We start from the raw sequence: 20,930 nt of genomic DNA, 5'->3' as shown, positions 1-20,930 counted from the left end.
GCATACGTCATATGATATTATTTATATGAGAACAGACCTTTCTATGCATGGAAAATGTCATGGCATCAAAACACTTGGTATTCTCAAACAATTTGAATGAAACTGCAAAACAAGAGTTCTAAAATTCGAGCAACACCGCTTCAAAATAAAGAAAAAAGGCCGGAAGAACTATAAGCCTGCTTAATCTCGCTTAATCTCAGATGATCAAAAGGCGAAAAACAAAGTGTATTTCTTACTTCTTATTAAACCGATGTGGCTTCCATTCCAAGGCCACCTAAAAAAATGATATATTAATGTATCAAACTGCAAGATGTTTTGAAAAGATGTTCTCAAGGCCTAAGAGCAAGGGACACTCCAAATCTGGGAATGTTATCCAAGGCTTTGGTATCGAACTCGCTGGATATAGTCACCACTGATTTCCGCATAACCTCGTGCTGCAAAACTGTACCTAGCGTGCCATGATTGTTAAGCTTCACTTTTACAAGTGTCAGGTGGTCAAGGGCGTAAGATCCTCCCACGGTAAAAGTGTTCTCATTCGTAGATAACTTTCGGGTGAACTCAGCCACAGCAGCACCCTTCTTCGACTGATCTAAGTAGCGTATGTATGAGGACTTTATGGTGTCCCCTTTGTCACCCCTACGCCACAAGAATTAAGAAACTAAAATTTTCTTTTAATAAGACATCAAAGAGAATAGGATGGAACTTCATTCGTATTTTTTAGAAATTTACAACAACCAGATTCAGTAAGAGCATTAAGGACTTACAAAATTATCGACGAACAGGAATCAGGTTGTGTCACAGTAATGCCAGCAGTATACTTCACCAGTTTTCTAGACGAGGTCTCATAGCCAGCTTCTATCCCCAAAGCAAAGGTGGGAGTTCCAAGGGTAACTGAAAAGTCAATTGGAGGGGCTTGGTTAAGACCCACAGCAGCAGCAATAGATGCATGAGGGTGGAAGTACTGAAACTCCAGCTGCACTAGCAAATGCAGTAGCAAGTTAGAGAACAAACAAGGATACTTAAAATTGCGTGAAGTTGAAAAAAGAGTGCAGCAAGCAAACACCTTGCCAGAATCATAATTCGGATATTTCAGATTGGCAATAGTCTTTGATGAGGTGATGATATCGGCGACGGTTAAATTTACTGAGATCTACCAAACGGAAATTGGGATCAGAAATGATGGTGGAACAAGTACGGTTTAATTGAGAATTAGTGGGTACTCTCACATTCGATTCTGTATCAACTTTGACATCTGCAGAGGTATTCTTGTATATGTACTGGGCTGCGACATCACCGAATGAGTAGCCTCCTTTTTTCATAGTGGATGTTGTAAGGGCCTACATTGGGAATGGAAAAGTAGAAAGTAAGTGTTCATTTCATTTAGCAATACATATCAAATGACAGAAGAGAATACGATGCAACATGAAGCATGAAAGCCCCAGCTGATCGACATTTGAGATAACTGGATAGAATAGCAAAAATAACACTAAAAGCAAGAGAAAGATCCCTTAATGCAGGAGTAATTTCCGTATCATTTCATTTTCAAATGAACATTTTCGATTAGTGTCTACAGTCTTTCTAATAAACCTATCAGCAAAATATATATAGAAATAAATAAAAGGAAAACCATTTAACTCCCCTTCCTTCTCCCTACCTACCAAACAAAAATAAGAATAGAGAAAATGGAAAGGAAGGGGAGTTAATGGAAAGGCATAAATGCCATGGAGAGAATTGTAACAGGCCAACAGAATATACAATTTGAAAAATCCTAGCATTTGATGACAGAGAATGACCACAAGATGTGCACTTATTCGTTAAACAAGAGAGCCAAAAATTGATGATCAGAGTTTGTGACCAAAGTAGATTTGAAAATAAGTTGGCCCCATTGCTGAAATACAAAAAAAGCCTTTTTTGTTATTCACCTTAAGAAACGTATAACTACCAACAACTTAACAACCAGACAGAAAAAGGAGCTAACAAATGCAGAAACACATTCCATAAGAATTAAGAATCCAGCGAGGCCATCCATAATAAGTTAAGAATAAATTCACGCCATACAACTTTTTCGTTGCATACAAATTCCATTACCAATGAAGTGCAATATGTAAAATCCAAGATTTTTGAATAATCGTGATAATATTTTGTAATTTAATGGTACTAGAATTTGCGCAATCTTTGGGTATCTATATCATTATAAGATGTAAGATTTGCAAGATTATCTAAAGTTAGTGGATAATTATATCGTGTATAATATTTTTGGAGCTCGAAATTTAAGATAATATTGTGTATATACATTTTGAACTTGGGATAAATAAATAGATCATGATCTAAGAAATTAAATAAGAAATTTTTGGATATAAGCAGGTAAATTTTTTAGATATAAATTCAAAGTTGGAAAGGTTATACCAGATAGAGATCTAAGATTTAAGATGATATAGATTTTTACCAGATAAATATATAAGATTTGATATACCTGGATAAAGATTATGACAGATAGAGTTATAAGATTTGAGATGATATGGATATTTAGATAATGATAATGTGATAGATAAGATATGATAATTATCTTAGATTCAAGTTTGATTCGAAATTCAAAACGCGAAGATAATACACTATCAGGATAGCAGTCACCTCCCTATAAATAGGAGATGCTTTCATTCAGAATTTACACATCAAATTTTCGAGTTTTCCTCCCTAATTTTCGAAATTCGTCTCCGAAAATTCTGCACGAGTCAGCAAAATTATGTCCAAGTTCAGAAATTCGTTTCTCTCTCTCGGGTACTCAGAATCCGATCTCCACCGTTCAGAATGTTCTTCCATATGTTTCGAACAACATATCCAAATTTCGGCCAAATCCAACGGTTAGTTTTTCGTTTTTAGCCTTCGTAAGAAAACTGCCCATATTTTAGGCGTGAATTCAGCATACCTACGATTTTTCATCCATAAACAGGTTAAAACGACTTCCAAACCCGATCTTCACCGTTCATAATTTATTTGACGTACTTATGAACATACTGTAAAAGTTTAAGCCCGATCCAATGGTTCATTGAGGCGCAAGGAATTTTACAAGGTGGCTTATTTTTCGGTATATGTGATGCTGCGTTTTCGAAGTGTCGGTTGCATGATTCTTCTATGATTTTCGAATTCTTCATGTTTTCCTGCAAGGATTAAGGTAAGTGGGCTTGTTTTAAAGATTAAAATTCGTTATGCATGTTTCTTCGTTTTTATGAAAATACGGTCGAGTACACCTTCTTCTTCTACTCCATTCTTGTGTTGGTTGTCACGTGGTTTTGGACACTGTGAGGATTCGACTGTATATGGGAGGGAATCCCAACCATGATATGACCCTCATACGGTGGGGATATAACCGATTCGGCCTCGCCCCCTTAGAGGAGTAAAAATTAGGGACTGATATCAGTAAACCATAGAAAGTTGAGGAATCTCGGTGTTTGGTCAATGTTATGCATGTGCTATGAATGATGTTATGCAAGTCATGTGATTTTCGAAATTATGCATGTTGTTATATTGTGCTCGAACTGCCACCACTTGCTGAGCATTTCCCAAAATACTCACCCCTTACTCTACCCTCCCCAGATAAATCAGAAGAAGAAATAGAGAAAGAAGAATGGGACGCCAGTTTTTGGACTGATAGTAGACGCATGAAGAATTTTAATTAAGAATATGTTCTTGTGAGTTTTTAATTCTAGTTGTGAACGCTTCCACAGATTTTTACCGTTTTCAGAGTTACTATTGTAAAGACGATTCCATGTTTATGATATATTTATGATATAAACTGGTTTTGGTTTATACTGTACTACGAGGCTTATTGTTTAACAATTATGTGATTGTTGAATAACGCCGGTGTCGAATAACCCCGATCTCGGGGCGTGACACAATAACAAGCTGATGAAAAGCCAGTATTGTCAATGTAAAAAAAAATCAGTGACATCCAAATCAAAATGGCAGGACACCATAGTAAATGAAAATACAACGATAAATGTGCTTATCGAAACCGTTTAAATCCATAAAAAATCTGAGAAAGAAATGATCACGAAATTTTAACAAACACGAAGCATTAAAAAGAAACACGCTTATAAGCATACACAAACATATTATATTCGTGGATTCTAATAATTCATACCACTCCGGATTCGCTGTACGTGGAAACAGATAATTTATGATCCGAAATATAGTCCTTGGTAAGCAGATCTATACAAAACGAGTAAATACAACGTTAAATCTACCAAAGAGAAGAAAAACTCGAAAAATTAAAGTTGAAACAGATAAATCAAACCTTTCGCTTTCTTGCCGAAATCCGAGAATAGACCGGGTCCTTTGCTCATCGTTCCGGCCTAATTTTGTATTTTCTCTGTCGAATTCAGAGCACCAGAGCTCGAGATTAAAGATAGTGGGGATTTTGGGGGATTTTTCCGTGGGTTAGGGATAGTTGCAGATATATATGAAATACGGTGTGGCTTGGAAAATGGGGGCAATGGCAGCGTAGTGGATAGTTGCGTTTCACCCCTCAATTATACCTTTATTTACATTTGACTCCTAACCTTTCTCAACTGGCATTGGGTATATATATTTTTTTAATATTGATTATTTTCTTTAAAAAAAATAAATCAATACTATTTTATAAATTTCTCCCTTTTTTTTCGGTGGATGGAAAATGAAAGGATATCAAAATTTTAAATAGATATTTCAAATTGGATATTTTTCTTCAATAAAGTTGGTTTTGTTTATAATTTATAAGGATTATTGTCTATGTACACGCGTTACGCGCTAGTATAATTGTTGTTTTACATGAGATTTTGATTATTTTATTATATTTTAATTATTATTTAGATCACATATATTAAATTAATATTTAATTTGGAGTAGATAATGCATAAATTTTAAATATATATATATTATTTTGTGAAACAATAGAAAATAATGGGTAAATATTTGAATTTACGAGACAAACGATATCTGAATAATATCATATTTTGGCAAAAATTTGTGTGAGACGGTCTCACATGTCGTATTTTGTGAGACGAATATTTTATTTGGGTCATCCATAAAAAAATATTACTTTTTATGCTAAGAGTATTATTTTTTATTGTGAATATCTGTAGGGTTGACCCGTCTCACAGATAAATATTCGTGAGACCGTCTCACAAAAGACCTACTCTATCAATTTTTATGATTACATGTTAATTCAGAGTTCTCTAGGATCAACAAATATAGATGTTTTTGGTGGTGACTTAGTCCAGTCCCCCACGCACACGTCGCTGTAGTCTCCCCCCATTCGCTTAATGCACCACAGATCCTCGGTGCACGATAGGCTCTTCCAGTGGGGAATTCCTGACCTAAGTGGCTCGTGACTTGCTACTTCCGTAGCAACCACCCTACACCCCTTCTCCTTTGCCAGATTATGGGCCAGTCCACATAAAGACTTGATCAATTTAACTGAATTTGGGCCTTCTCCTCCTAGTCCATATGCGAAATAAAATCCAAAAGGCCCAAAAATATCTGGAAATGATGGCAGTTTCAGCCATGGCAAGGCCCGATCCACTAAACGAGAAGTCTTCGCAAACGCTTTCCTCAACCGAGACGCGCCACGTACCTCAAGCCTGAAAACGTCGTTACAGTTCCAGAGACTCAGCACCGCCCACGAATGCGGCGGCGCCTCCAGGAACCCCTGCATACCCGGCCAATGCTCAGCGGTGAAACAACCGTATGGAACAGCCAGGAAAGTGCCCAGATTTAGCTTATTATTCAACACCGAATCGATGTCACGGGGGAAGAACTCCATGGTGGAGAAGCGGCGGCGGTAGAGGTACTCGGCATCGGAGACGTCTATTCGTAAGATTGTGACCCGCTTCCCCAATGTGGCTGGATGAGCGAAGACGGGTTGCACTAAAATAGATGGAGTCCGGAACTTGGAATACCCACATTTGTTGGTGAAAAGGTTAACAGAAGCTTGGTTGTCGTTTTCAGTAGCCATGTATGAATATTCGGCTCCATTTTCGGCAAACCATTCTTCCATTTTGTTCACTAGCTTCAACCCAATGCCCATTCTCCTATAAAGACAAACCTTAAACAAAGTTAATAAAATTACAAGAAAATTATCTTGCTTCAATAAAAAAAGTCTTCTTATTCATACTGAATTTTTTCGAAATTAACAATCTTTTATCATATGTAGACAATATTTAAAACTAACAAAAGAATCACAGCCAGGATTAACTTGTGGGGGTTATGAAAATAGGATACGGGAGGCAAGTGAAAATACCGATGCAAAGGCGACACACGGAGTCCTGAAATGTATGCGAGCTTTGTGTACACAGGGGAAAGTTGAGGAGGTTCACTGAAAATTCTGAAATATATATTTTTGTCATTTCTGGATTCTCTGTTTCCGCAAGTAACTATTTTGACGCAACCCCTTATCATCCCCACTATCTCTCTTCTTTCTTCATCTACTCCGCCGGCGCCCACCGCCGCAATCTCCGCCACCTGATATTGAAACAAGAACCATATATAGAGAACGAAGTGAGTGATGAATGACACCAACTTGATAATCTTACCAAATTAAAGTTACATGCCAATTAATGATCAACGCGTTCATTAGAAAACTAAATTTAAGGGCCATAAAACTAACCAGCATGCGATAAGCAGGAGAATGACGGACTCGGCAAATGGGATCTCCTAAAAGATCTGTGTATAAAGATAGTTTGCCGCTGGGCCCAACTTCACACCGATTCTCCACTTGCTCCACTTCTCGTTTGTCCCTTTTCTCATCGTATTCTCTAACCAGAACTGCAGCTGTTACGCCTCCCTTTATCACCGGCGGCTCTTCTCCAACTTTACCCATTGATTCGAGTTTACTACTGCAAGACGAACCTTAATTCTCGAAGTTTTTCTAGTGATTCATGTTATAAAGATTGCACTGTTTTCGATTCTACGAAACTATATATTCCAAAAATAAAGTGAAATCTATGCAAAAAGTTTAGAACTTTTAAAAATATTGCATCCTTAAATAATACAATTTGAATTTGGAATGTACGTCCAATCTTACATGGTAATTGATATTATTCTAGGCATCTTTATTTGGAAGGTGTCTATATTTGGAAGGTGTTCATGTTTTTAAATATAAAAGGAGTATATTTTTGAAGGAAAAAATACAAGATTATATCTATAAATTTTCACATTTTATCATATGTACATGTGCATGTTTATGGTAGAATATCAAAGAAATTCTTAGAAAATTTCTTTAGTTTTGTTGTTTTTTGCATCATACATGCTTGACTTGTTGAGAAATCTTGCATGTTTTTTGGTTTCAATTTGTCTTTGAGGGATAACCAACAGTTTGTAGAATGAAAGTATCAATGTTTTAGAAATACATAATTAACTATGTTATCGAGAACTTGCAGTTCTAGGAAGGGAGCATGAGCATATGTATCTTGGGATGACAATGAGTAGCTAGGGTTTGGTAGGGTTCTATATCATCTGTCTCCATCTTAGTTTATAATTATATTCACCATCATCTCCATCGAGTATTTAATTTCATCATCATCCTCATACCCGCCAGAGGATTGAATATTCATATTATATCCAAATATCATATCACTAGGTTACATCTTATGATCCCAACACTCCACTAGAAGAGCTCGTGGAACATTCCATCTTTAGTTGATAAATTTGTAAGCATCAAAATATTTTTTTTCTGATTAACTATTTATTGTATTGCACTTTAATGTTGTAGTATAATGAAGTACTACATTTTTAAGGCCTTTCAAATATTTCTTGCCAGTGATACGTAGAGTATATAATAATATAGATATCTTTTAATAATATTAATTGGAAAATTGGTGTCATTATATATACATTTATATATTTCTTTTTGCAGTTTTGGAACTCGTAGATTAGCAATGGAAGTTATCATGCGTGAGTTATATGAGGTATTCTTTACCCTATTAGTTTCAAGAGAATGGTAGAAAACCGACTCGTGTTGAAATACTAAAATAGAGTCGACGTAGCAAAAGGAAAGGAGGTAGGTGCTCCAGTTGATGATGAGGCAATTTGAATTTCCTCATCATAACATGATTAAATTTTTATAATGACTTCTGAATTTCCACTCTATTAACAATTCAGTTTTTGGTTAGAATTTACTACATGATGTTGTGTAGAACCGCCTTCAAGACATGCTCGAGGGAACACAACCAATAGAAGTGCATGAGGAAGCATTTGGGTAATGATAAGTGCAAGTATTGCGCTTAAATTATCCTTGGAATTAACATAAATTATGCTAGTTGTTGAGCGAATTTATGCGTTTTGGTAGTCTTTTATGTCGTCGGCAGGAATCAAGTCTTAAAACAAAACTTGCGACCGAAAGGGAGTGAAATGGAATGGAAACGATGAGCTGAGGAAATCAAACGACGTCCAAGAGGTAGGTGATTGAACCCTAGTCTTTTGAGGGAGGAGACAAAGATCGAAGATGAAGAACGCATCTTCCGGGGACGGAGTCGCTCATTCGGATTCAATCATTATTCCTTCCTTCTTCTTAGTTTTTTATTCGATTAATTTGATGTTGAAAAAAATGATTTCTTAAGTTCATTATTTCGTCATGAACTAATTTAATTATCTAGAGGACAATGTAGCTTGATGAAAGCTATATTTTGAATTGTTGATTATATATTCAGTCTATTTATGTGTTTATTTGTGTTCTCTTGAATTTATCGTGTTTGATTACTTGTTCTCTAATTGAATTGCTATATTTATTTGAAATCTATCATTTGGGATCGTTGGCGTTTATAGAGTTCTAGAGGTCTATAACTCAATTGAAGTAGTTGAAAGAATTATTGTGTTTTTTAATTTAAATTATTTGATTTTTTATTCTTAATAAGGATATTGAAATTGATATTACATTATTGATTTCTACTTATCACTTGGGAAATGGAATAGGAAGAAGGAAGAATTAAAAATTCTTGTTGAGTAAAAATGCTGAATTTATGATTATAGATTTAAATGATAATTAAATCTAGTGCCATCGCACTTCTAGATAATTTATCTCATTGATTTTTCAGTGTTTATGCGTTCGAATTTATTTTATTTGTTATTTAATAATCAAATCATATTCTTGATTTTTTTAAAACAAAGTTCAATTATTACGGTACTTAATATAAGTTTAAATATTAACTCTATATGGGAACGATATCCGTACTTGATCCAGCACTAAAACTTGACATTATACACTTGCAGGTAAGCAAAAGTTGCAACAGGTGATAATTTCTTTATGCAGCGAGGTATTGAGACTCGAGCATTCAGGTGGTGTTTGATGTTTAGGAGCTGGTGCATTGCCTAGCCAAAATTGTTGTATAAAAATTTATGGAAAATCAAGTGGGCAATGAAATTTGTATATAGGTTAGGCACATCAAATTTGATGATTTCTTTAAATGTATTAATTCCTCCCACAAAAGGTGCAAATAATTCACAAAGAATTAAACTTTCAGGATATAAAATATATAATCACCACAATTCGAAGTTTGCACTCCCTCGAATTTTCAGAGCAAGAGATTTCAAGTTTTTATCCCTGTTGAATGTCAAAGATATATCTTAATATGTGAAGAACGTTGCTTACATTTATGCAATGAAGATGTAATTTAACATATTAGTTATGTAAGATTGTCATGATTTACAAACGGCCAAAAGACACCTCCAAATGAGGAAGATGCACTCTATCGCAATGCATTTCTTCAATCCAATTTTAAATTTTAAACCGTTTCATTATTATTTAATTTAAATTTTTTTTATTTCTTATTTACTATTTTCATTTACTTCTTATATTATTATACGTTAATATATAACAAAAATTTCCCAGAGCACTGTAAACGCACGTCATTCTATAGGCACAGTTTTCACTCTAGTTCATATGTTACAGGGAAGTTCAAGGAAATGGAAGAAAAAACAGAAGATAAGGAGGCGCAAGAAGCACAACACCAAGCAGAAACAAAGTCATGTGAAACACTACTACGAACAGAAATGGAGCAAATGTTGAAACGGATGCAAGAACAACTACTCCAAAATTTTTCATGTGTTATACAAAGTATAGCATCTGCAAGTGCTGGGGTATCTCGTGGTCACAAATTATTGCTGGCACAAGTAACAACATATTCGATCGATTCTACAAATGTAATTATCAAATTGCTTGTATACTTTCACGATGTGAATTTTTTTCCTTTTATTAGATGGCAGCTATGTTGACAGACATTATCCAGCAAAATAGGAATGCTCCATCAACTGCAGAACCAGATAATCACTAGATAGAATTTCGAATAGAATTGGTGAGGTTGGTTACTTGTGTGTATCCTGTTTTTCCTGGTTTTTTACTATCATATTCTCTCATTCTACTTCAATGGCTCTGCTCTCTTAGGTTGCAAATAAAGTTGATGCTTAAAACAAGTTCTGCTCCTTATCTGATGTTTTTTTATACTATCTCTAATCTAATGCTTTAGACCTGCTTGTTGCCTTTTCTTTCGATATGTGTTCCACTTTCATTTTGCAATTATGACTTCACTTTGTCCTGTTTTTGTTGAATAATATATTTTGTTGTCGTGTGGCTTTATTTATGTGAGGACGCTTTACTAGCTGAAGATGTTGACCTCATTTGCTTGGACTTGTAGTGCAAACTCAAGTTACATCATATTCACATATAGTTCTAAAAAAATCCAACTCCAAGTAGATGCGTGTTTTTATGGAGAAGGGTGATCTGATTATTCAGATCGTATGTATGTTTGTAGATAGGGATGACAACATGCAGAATTTCAACCCGGACATGTATTAAACTACTCTCGAATAAACCCAGATAAGGGAGTCATGAGATTCATGCAGAATTTCAACCCGGACCTGTATTAAACTAGTCTCGAATAAACCCAGATAAGGGATTCATGAGATTTAGTGTATATATATGAAGGATCGTGTGCTGGTGTCTTCGAAGGCATTTCAAACACAATATTATCCGATGAGCTGCAATAGCTCGTGTTCTAAGAATGTTAACACTGATGAATTAAATCGAGTTTGATTTAAAACCAAGCGGAAGAAACTCGAAGTAATACTTCGTGAAGAAGACTGTTCAATTAGAAAACATTTTAACTTATGTAAACTGAATAACTGAAAAGCAAGGGATCAGTTGTCATATATATCAGTTCAGTTATTGTAAGAACTGAACTGACAGATGTTGTACCTGATCAAATCAATTTGAAAACAGTAGTTAATCAGTTAAATACACAAGATATGTTTATAGATGTTCGGAGACTTCAACTGCTCCTACGTCACCCTTTCTACCACCTCGAGTAGGATCCACTAGAAANACAGTTTAAAAGCAACAGTTAATCAGTTAAACACACAAGATATGTTCATGGNTTTAAAAGCAACAGTTAATCAGTTAAACACACAAGATATGTTTATGAATGTTCGGAGACTTCAACTGTTCCTACGTCACCCTTTCTACCTCCTCGGGTAGGATCCACTAGAAGACTTTGATTTATACAACTACTTGTACAAACCCACTCAGCTAGAACTTACGCTACTGCCTAAACTGAACTCCTAACTACGAATGAAGGCAGCACCTTCCAGCCAACACTTCTTTAACGTCTATGTGTCAAAGACTACATACACAATTTTAATGTCTTTGTGCAAGACTGTATTTTGGGTGGTGGTGTGTGTGCGTGANTTCGTGTGTGAGAACTGAACAAAAATGTTCTCACACACTGAGGAAAAAAAGCTTCTAAACTAAGCTGATAACACATTAAAGTGTTCTCTCAAATCTGGGCTAATTGCTTCTTTAAAGCTAATAAGTATTAAGCGTGCCCTTTTCTTTTTATCACACTCTCTCTGGTTCTGTCTCTATTATTTCCGTCTCCACTAATCTTCTATTTATATAGTCGGAAAACTGATCGTACAGTGAGACTCAATTATTGTATCTCTTGCATCTTGAATTTGCTCCTTGGACTTTGGGTCTCGACTTTACGACTGCCCTTCTGGAACATTTGTCTTTAATGCTCTGATGCAACGTCCATTATTGTCTTTTGACTGGACAATTACTTTGTATTTTTGTGTATAGCTAGAATCCACTGAATGAGTTTGTCTTCATCTACAACTAAAAGATTCTTAACTGACGCTCCGAACTAGTCAGCTTAATTGATCTTCAGTTGCTGATTTTACTCTCGTTCAGCTGAACTGATCAGCTGGGCTTCTTCATCAGTTGAACACTCCTTCGGCTGGTCAGGCTTCTGAGGTTATTCTGCTGATCCACCTATCAACTGGACGATCAGCTGAACTGCTTATTTGACATATCAGTTCGTCTGATTCAGTTTGTGCGAACAGTTGGATCTTCAGTTTGCGATTTAGATTCCTAAAGCTGATCATAGTTTCTGCACACTTAAGGTAAATCATTAGTAACACAAAATGNACATTTAGATTAACTAGTTTTTGGTGTCATGGTTTGTTTTAATAATTTTATGTATGTATAAAGTGTTAAAACTTTAATCTAAGTCGCATTTAGCTTAGTGGATAGATACTTTGCTTTTTCAAGTATTAAGTTATATGTTCAATTCTTATTTTAGTTTTTTTTCTTTTTTTCCCTATTTATTTTTGTAATTCATATATCAAAATTACAGTGTAGTTATTCACTATTTCTTATAATTATATTTTGATAATCATTTAATTATAAACAAAATAAATTATAAAAAAATTTGTACACGCAACACGTGCGTCGGTGCACTAGTATTATATAATTTATACCTGAATCTTTAATCTTAGTTCGATTGAATTGTTTTAATTTTATTATGATATATTTAATATAAATTATATGATTTTTTAATGATTTGAATATAAATTATTAGATTTTAGCTCATGATAGTATTTTTTTCTTATATATTATTAATATAAAGTTGGAAAGAAATTCTAACAGTGACTAAATTTAAAAATTATATAGATTGAAATATGAAGTTTTTTGGTTGGTATATTTATATTGTGGAGTGAAATGTAAAAAATAATATTGATTTTTTGGAGTGAGACGTGAATGTGGTGTATTGGTTTTTTTTTATTTATTTAATACAGTGATATATTGATTTTTAGGAATGAAGTATATTTCGTATAGTAATAATAATATTAGTAGGTCTCTTGTGAGATGATCTCACATATCTTTATTCGTGTGACAGGTCAACTCTGTTTATATTTATAATAATAAGTAATATTTTTGATATAAAAATAATATTTTTTTATGAGTAACTCAAATAGAAAATCTTTCTCATAGAAGTAATTCGTGATATCGTCTTACAAATTTTTTTGTGTAATAATATATATTTTATTTTAGAGGACGTTTGGCTAAAACTCTTAATACACTCTTATATGTTTTATAAGCTCAATTTCTCGAATCCTCAAAAATGTAAAAAATTAAAGATAATATTATATTTTTCGGCGCTCGTGAATCACTAATAAATAAGTACTGACTAATGAGAATTGATTAAAGTCCAATAACAATATTTTTTCCTATCCTAACACTAACGCAAAGTCGGAAATAATAACAATTTTAAATGGCTGAAGAAGTGAAGATCGGGAAAATTTCCTCAGTCATAATAATAACAATTTTTTGAACGTTATTATAGTTAATAATTATGATAACTTTTGATTGTAATTACAACAATCATCATTGTTATGTTTATTATATTAATTCAGTGTTAGAATTATAACCCCAAAATCTATTTGCATAGTACGCTTGAGGTACATTAAAATGGGTAATGGCAACCTAGTTTTTCAATTGAAAATTATTTACATTTCACGGAAAAGAAATTTGAAAAACAATTTTTTTCCTTCGTTCAGTTCGAGAGCACCATGTATAATTTGTGTAATCCCACCTGTGGAGATGTTAGGCAGTCTGCCCGCCCTCCGACAAAGGGGAACTTTCACGACAACTCGAACGTTTCATCGCAAAGAGCGAACTATCTTGGCTGGCAGTGGCCATTCTCTTCAAGAGTTGGATATCCTATAATATCAAAATTTCAACTTCCATCATTCTCTTGGAGTTTGGTTCGTCTTTCAACGATTATGTCAATCATAATTGAAAATTTCGTTCTTCCATCTCATGATTGTACAAATTAATCAAATCTCAGATATCAAAGGGGGGAAATCAACACAATAAAAGACCAAGATCTATGACGAGGAAAGACGAACTCGTTCCCTCTCGCCTCACTACACAATGGGAGAATGCTGAAGCACTTGAGTGTTCATATTGAAGTCTAAAAGCAAATGCTTGTGAAGGGATCAGCCAATGGCATCACACTCAACTTGTGAAACACAATCAAATGTCTAAATGATCCGTACAATCATATCACAGAGGCAAGAATGATCATAAACCAGGTATCTGGCACTTGGTCTCATTGGGCACGACTCCGGCTGCTTTCTGCATTCCTTATAGGATAGAAATAAGGATGGGCCTACAAAAAACTACAATCATCAATAAATGAAATTTGGAGAGGAATGATTGTCTAATTTAGTGTGGAACAGGTACCAACTATATAAGCCAACAGGTAAGCTTTATCTATAAATAAAAAAATAAATATTTTTTTCAATAAACTTTGTCAAAACATGAGACCACAAGTCAGTAACCCAACCCATTGATTCCATAATCAAACGGTATTAAATAGCATCTATCACATTTCAGAAGCCAAGAAAAACTATTTCCATGTGGAGCGAGTGGCGATAGCTGGAGACTTTTACCATTGCTTCCTTTGCGGTTGGCCTTTCTTGATGATCATATCGTAACAGTTTGTCAACAAAATCAATAGCCTTAAAAAAGGAAAGAGGAATAAAAGAAAAAAATAATGTTAAGAATCACTGAAAAGTGAAATAGTGGAAGTATCAGATTATAAATAGAATATAATGCTTACATCGGGAACAGCCAAGTGTTGATTATCAGAGTTGATGAACTTAGTCCACGGCTTTCTGCTATGTCTAAATTGACAAAGCATAGAGATTCTCAACTTGCAACAACCAAGCCTATGAAGTGAATAAATTTCAGTTATATAGCTACCTTCCAACAAGGGCAGCGAGATTTGGGTCCAATTCCAACCGGTACTTACTCAAATATGCATTCAACTCATCTGTCCCCAACACCTGTCATGATATAAAAACTGAATAATTTTTGCCATGCCTGATATCACGTTTTTGACTCAGTTTATGCAGACATGCAATCATCGATAGGAAGAAAAAGAAGATCAGCATATACTTCAAATCTATTATTTAGCCACAAAAAGCAAGAAAGAGATAAGTAGTCTGACGTCTTATCTTCCTAGCACACAAAAACTCCAACATAACTGGGCAAAATTATTCATGAAGAAGCACCTGAGTGTGTGCACCATACAACAGATATTAGACAGAGGCATTTCTGGTACAAAAATAAATATACCTTCGCAATCTTGACAAGTTGATCATAATTGTCGTGCCCATAAAAGAAGGGTTCCTTGCGAAATATCTGTACACAGATGATATCAATATCAGTCTCATTTTCAGGGTAAACTTAGGAATATCTAGGAAAATCAATTGTTCAACCTCCTCATCACTGCCACCCATGGATGACATGCAAGCAGATAAAAATCAGTCATCTAGGGCATTTTGGGAAAAATTCACAAACTGAAAAGTTTACACGATTGCACTAAATTCTTTTGTACTCAAAACCAAGCCAAACTTCAGAATTTTAAATTCATCCAACCAAATGACACTTTAAGTGCAACTTGATTAAAGCGGAAGCCCAACACATGATATGTCAATCATGTATCAGATAATTCATAAAGTGAAATGCCTATACAATCACAACCAGTAATCTTTTGTATGCCAATGTTTAGGATTTCAAAATCATCCAACAGAATGACACTTGAAGTGCTGCTTCATCAGAGAGGAGTCTAATCAAATGATATGTACAGGTCGATTTATAATCATATGTCCGTAAAAGATAATAAGACTTGTAAAAGTTCTGGCATGTAAAGCACAAAGTTTTGTTCCAGGGAAGGGAGTGAAAATAAATGCATACCATTCCCGCAAACATACAACCAAGGCTCCATAAGTCCAAGGAGTAGTCGTAGTCTTGCAAATCAACAAGGAGTTCTGGCCCCTTAAAATATCTAGAAAATGCGGCCCATGAAATAAAATAGGTGTATATCAGCCCAATAAGAAAAAATACAATCAACATGGGCAAGATAAGGCTACAACAATATTAATATTTGCAAGCATCACTATCAACTTCTGTAATAAATTAAAAATGTACTATTTAATATATAGAACCAATTTTCGATATAAAAATCCAGTAAGTCAAAAGTAACTACAGCCACTCAGACACAGAACTACAGAAGCCATAAGGGATGTTGTTAACATTAAGATGGAGGATGAGATCATGAGATGGTAAACCTTGAAGCTACACGAACGTTATACTCTTTCCCAGGATGATAGAACTCTGCTAGTCCCCAATCTATAAGACGAAGTTTGCGCTGCTCATGATCTATCATGACATTATGAGGCTTGACATCACGATGCATGATACCTTGAGAATGGCAGTAATCTAAAGCCTACATACAGTAATGAATAAATAAATCTCTGTAATCAAAACGAAACAATAACATATCATATCATGGAAGAGTAAAAGAATGCCATTTTTTGGGGTGTAAGGGGGGAGGGGCAGTGATTCATCATGAAAAATTAAAGAAAGTATGATAATACCATAATGGTATTAAATTTTGGTATTAACAGCAACATTTAATAACTACGAGCAAGACTAGAAAAACACACGATGTCATTGAACAGGTTACTGAAATTGAAGCCAAATCTAGCAAGTGACTTGTTATGTAACTCTTTGAGACCCAGAATCATAACTCCAGAGCCAAACTACCTATCGGCTGGTTTTACGACAAGAAGATGCCAACTACAGCTAATTTACAATTGTTACCCATAACTGAGATGAGATGCTGTGCGCACTTAATTTCTTTTCTAAGCAAACAGTGTGAGCCGATCCCATAATTTTTTTACACTATTAGCAATATAAAAATGAATCCAACAGAATTCCAGAAGAGCAAATTACTAAACTAAATGAGCTTTCATCCATTCTACTGATAACATGGACACCTGAGAATATGCTGACACAGTCGAGTAACTTGAAACAGCTCAGAAAAACAAATGATTGTTCCATCTACGATTCACTCATTATGACAGTAAAGATGGAAATTGAGACAGACACATGAGTGTCCATGGCTTCAAACCACGAGGAAGAAAAAAACTGACCTTTAATAGTTCATATATGTAATATCTAACATCGATGTCTGAAAGTGTGGGGTACAGCATTTTAAAGTCTGTGTTGTTCACGTATTCAAATATAAGACTTGGTGTCTTTGATTGCTGGTCTCTTACAATATCAAGCAACTTTACAATATTAGGCCCTCCACAAAGATTCTGTAATATTTTTATCTCCCTCTTGATCTGCACATGTAAATATGATTGTAAGTCCTCCAATATATTCATCTCCATAATCCAAAAGCAGCATCAATCCCTTTCCCAAAAAAAAAACAAGAAAAGAAAGAAGTAACAAATCTAAAACAAAAATGAACATATGGGTTGAAATTTGAAAACATTATAACCTGCAATTTTTACAAATAACTATGGCTTGCGTAGAATAATTCACAAAATTTCATTTATAAGGCTAGCAACCAAAACTTTTCTAAATTGAAGCAGAACGCCACAATCTTGGTGAACTTACATCCATAAAAATCAAACAGAACCATACTTAAGTGCAGCAGATCTGAGAAACTAATAACTGACAGCTAAAAAACAGTTGGAGAGGTTTAGACCAGGGCAACTCATTTTACATCAAAATGGCTCACACTTTCAAAGAGACGTAAACTAACTTGGTAAGATATGACATAAACTAACTTGGTAAGATATGACATAAACTAACTTGGCAAGATATGCTTAGCTTTCTAGGATCTAAAAGCCTCCAAGATAGGGTCCAGCACATATACAAACCAAAAAGTAAGAAGAGAGAGAACGGGTGCATATTTCTGCCACACCCGCTAAAAACAAATGGTCTTCAGAACACTAATTTCTCAATTGATAATCACCAACCCCTTTCAGATAAGATTTGGTCACCTGTTTACATCTTCATGCAATCTATTCGCTTGATAAATACTACAGTTTATAGGAAAAATATATGATATTCACGACTGTTTCATATATCAGTGCCTATGGGAGGGATGAAGGTATTACACTCTTTGATTTCAAAAGAAGCTTTTCGTATTTATGGTAAAATAAGGGGGATTCTGCAACATTAAAGCTCTATATTGAAAACTCAATAACTGATCCGCATCAAAAAATCTGCCATAAATTTCAATATATCCATTCATTAAATTTGGACCTAAATTATCAGTTGACAAGAATTAAATTGAAATTAGACAAATGCGCAGAAGGTAAAAAAAAAACCTTCTTCTTCTTGACAGGTTTAAGGATTTTGATGACGCATTTCTCATTGTTGGTGGCATGCACACCCTCAAAAACCTCGCTATATTTCCCCCTCCCCACCTTCCTCACCACCTCATAATCATCCTGTTCCCTGTCAAGCCCAATCAAAACCCTAAAACATCGCAGATAACAAAAAATGTCAATTCCAAGAAGCAATAATACGTAATAGAATCCGTTACCCCCATTGAACAGCGAGGGACTCGTAATCCCAATACTCCTTAGGGCGGATGACATTGACGTCAGGGTAAACCCGCGCCTTGGATGGGGCTCCAGGCCGGCGAATAGATTTTCCTATCTTTTGAGCCATGGTCTCAGGAACGGACACCCCGGAGCGTCGACTGATAGAGGTGAGCTGCTGCTTCTGGTTCTGCGGCGGCGGAGGCGGCGGCGATGGCTTTTCTTGTTGCTGCCGTTGTATCTGAGAAATTGAGGTGGATTGGAAAGCGATGCGGCGGAAGAGAGCGGCCGGCTGAACTAAGAGGGAGGAGCAGCGGCAATCGTTGTAACGAGAGGCGATGAATTGCAAAGGCCTTACGGCCATGAAATGAAACAAGGGTTCCTATAAATATATTCTTTAGCTGTTTCCAGTGCTATAGGGACCCCTCCCAATTGGAACCCTCTTTCCTTCCCCCAAAATCAGAGAGAGCAATGCGGCGACGTATTTCGAGTTGCTAAGGTTTGGGCCAAGTGTGACTGGGCTTATTCAATGGGATTTGACAAATTAAATTTAACAAAGTAACAAATGTTTACACATGTACTTACAAACTAATCTTATATCCAAACCTTTCAAAAAAAATATTAAATGTGTCCTTTTTTTTTTTAACAGAAAAAATATAAGAGGGAATCCCATTTTTTTGGGCCAAAAGAAGAGAATATCATGATGATCTCCGATCTCGTCTCAAGTTTAAAATCCAAATGAGCTACAAATCATCGAGAAATCTCATTTTTCCTTTGGCAAATTGAGGAAAGTCCTCAAGTCCTCAATTTGGGAGATCATGTTTCTAGGGAAAGCATGGTCTTTCCGCTTATTCCTTATTTAATTATTATTGGGTCCTCTGTCCAATTGGCATGGAGGCTTTTCTAGGATATTTTTATTTTTTTTATTCAAAAAAAAAAGGGCGGGAGAACAACTGCCGCCTAATCCCCCAACATGTTCAAGAACCGAGAGACGTCCAGGGACTGGACGGCCGATACCTGTTGGAACTATATCAAGATTTGAATGACAAGGAAAAAGAACCATTTCCAGCTGTTCAATAAAGGGGCTTTTCCAGAGGACCTAGAACTTTCTCAGGATTTGCCGTCTCCAAACATTCTACCTTTGTAGAATCGGAACCAAGCTCGAACAGTTGAGCGGCGGCGAGGAGACAACTGGTGAAACTACCAAGATACACATCAATCATTTTGCAGAACTCATATCCACCCGGACCTCAGATGCTAAATTAACGTTCGATTTCTTGCTCCAAAGCCTATCGCACCTCTTCGATTCCAATGCGATTACAAGATCATACCGATCATTATTTTAATTCAATTCAAATTCTGGTTGAACCGAGCTCAAATCAAGTTTGCATCCAAGCATATACATATATATAAACTCCTTCCAACCAGTTGGACTTAAGGGTGGGAGTCAGGTCGGATAGTTCGGGTCGGATATCCGAAATTTTCGGATAGCAGATTTACTACCCGAACCCGAACTTTAATCGGTGCTATCTGATGGTTCGGGTACCCGAAACTTATGTCAAAAATTATGTCTTCTTTATCTCTCAATATATATAAATACATATTCTGCACAAAATATCACAACAACAATAAAAAGTAGTAGGAAAACCATCAATCTAAATAAAACATATGGCAATCAAAACAACGGTAATTCAGCACAACAAAAAATCCATCACTATTAAACAATAATAAGCTGATAAAAAACATTATATATAAAAATCGGGTATCCAATATTTTGTTTTGGGTAGTATTTAGTAAAATACTACACGAGACTAACCCGAAAATTATATTTCGGGTTCGGATTTCTACCCGATCATAATTTTTTGATAAATAACCTACCCGATTGGGTAGGGTCGGGTACTCGATACCTGATCACAAACGTCCACCCCTAGGTTGGACTTGCTTATTTATTAGCATACAAATATTATGGAATGAGACATGTTTTGGATTAAAAGGAATTTAGAGCGCAAGAAACAAAAAATAGTTGATTGAAAGCTTTCCACAAACTTGGTTGTAATTTATTACCTAATTGTAATTATTTAATCATGGCTGCTTATCAACAACGAAAGTAGACCGCTGGTATTAATTAAATAGCAATTATTGGATATAAAACTCGTGCTTACGGAATATGATCAACCCACAAATGGACATATATACATTAGTTAGAACACATC

The 20,930-nt window shown here is 35.3% G+C and overlaps 3 protein-coding genes across 3 annotated transcripts; all 3 read right to left on the bottom strand.

The window, feature by feature from the left end:
- Nucleotides 1–60: 60 nt before the first annotated feature.
- LOC140985542 (mitochondrial outer membrane protein porin 2-like) lies at nt 61–4,479 on the bottom strand. The gene is made up of 6 exons (XM_073453382.1): nt 4,295–4,479; nt 4,142–4,209; nt 1,227–1,337; nt 1,064–1,150; nt 765–973; nt 61–636 (listed from the first exon to the last, which is right to left on the bottom strand). The coding sequence occupies exons 1-6, from the start codon at nt 4,341–4,343 to the stop codon at nt 330–332; spliced, it is 831 nt and encodes a 276-aa protein (XP_073309483.1). The 5' UTR covers nt 4,344–4,479; the 3' UTR covers nt 61–329.
- A 724-nt stretch (nt 4,480–5,203) lies between these two features.
- On the bottom strand, nt 5,204–6,856 carry LOC140985954 (probable N-acetyltransferase HLS1). The gene is made up of 3 exons (XM_073453889.1): nt 6,644–6,856; nt 6,278–6,498; nt 5,204–6,068 (listed from the first exon to the last, which is right to left on the bottom strand). Exons 1-3 carry the CDS (start codon nt 6,854–6,856, stop codon nt 5,204–5,206), a joined length of 1,299 nt encoding a protein of 432 aa, XP_073309990.1.
- Nucleotides 6,857–14,066: 7,210 nt separating this feature from the next.
- LOC140986313 (casein kinase II subunit alpha-like) lies at nt 14,067–19,182 on the bottom strand. Its single transcript, XM_073454479.1, has 10 exons — nt 18,720–19,182; nt 18,502–18,631; nt 17,311–17,505; nt 16,444–16,601; nt 16,070–16,160; nt 15,449–15,514; nt 15,074–15,156; nt 14,931–14,994; nt 14,761–14,829; nt 14,067–14,477 (listed from the first exon to the last, which is right to left on the bottom strand). The coding sequence occupies exons 1-10, from the start codon at nt 19,079–19,081 to the stop codon at nt 14,418–14,420; spliced, it is 1,278 nt and encodes a 425-aa protein (XP_073310580.1). The 5' UTR covers nt 19,082–19,182; the 3' UTR covers nt 14,067–14,417.
- Nucleotides 19,183–20,930: the final 1,748 nt, after the last annotated feature.

This window comes from Primulina huaijiensis, chromosome 10 (assembly GCF_012295235.1).
Source record: "Primulina huaijiensis isolate GDHJ02 chromosome 10, ASM1229523v2, whole genome shotgun sequence".
Lineage (NCBI taxonomy): Eukaryota > Viridiplantae > Streptophyta > Magnoliopsida > Lamiales > Gesneriaceae > Primulina > Primulina huaijiensis.
The sequence above is the reverse complement of the archived record's forward strand: the minus strand, read 5'-3'. Positions and strand labels throughout refer to the sequence as shown.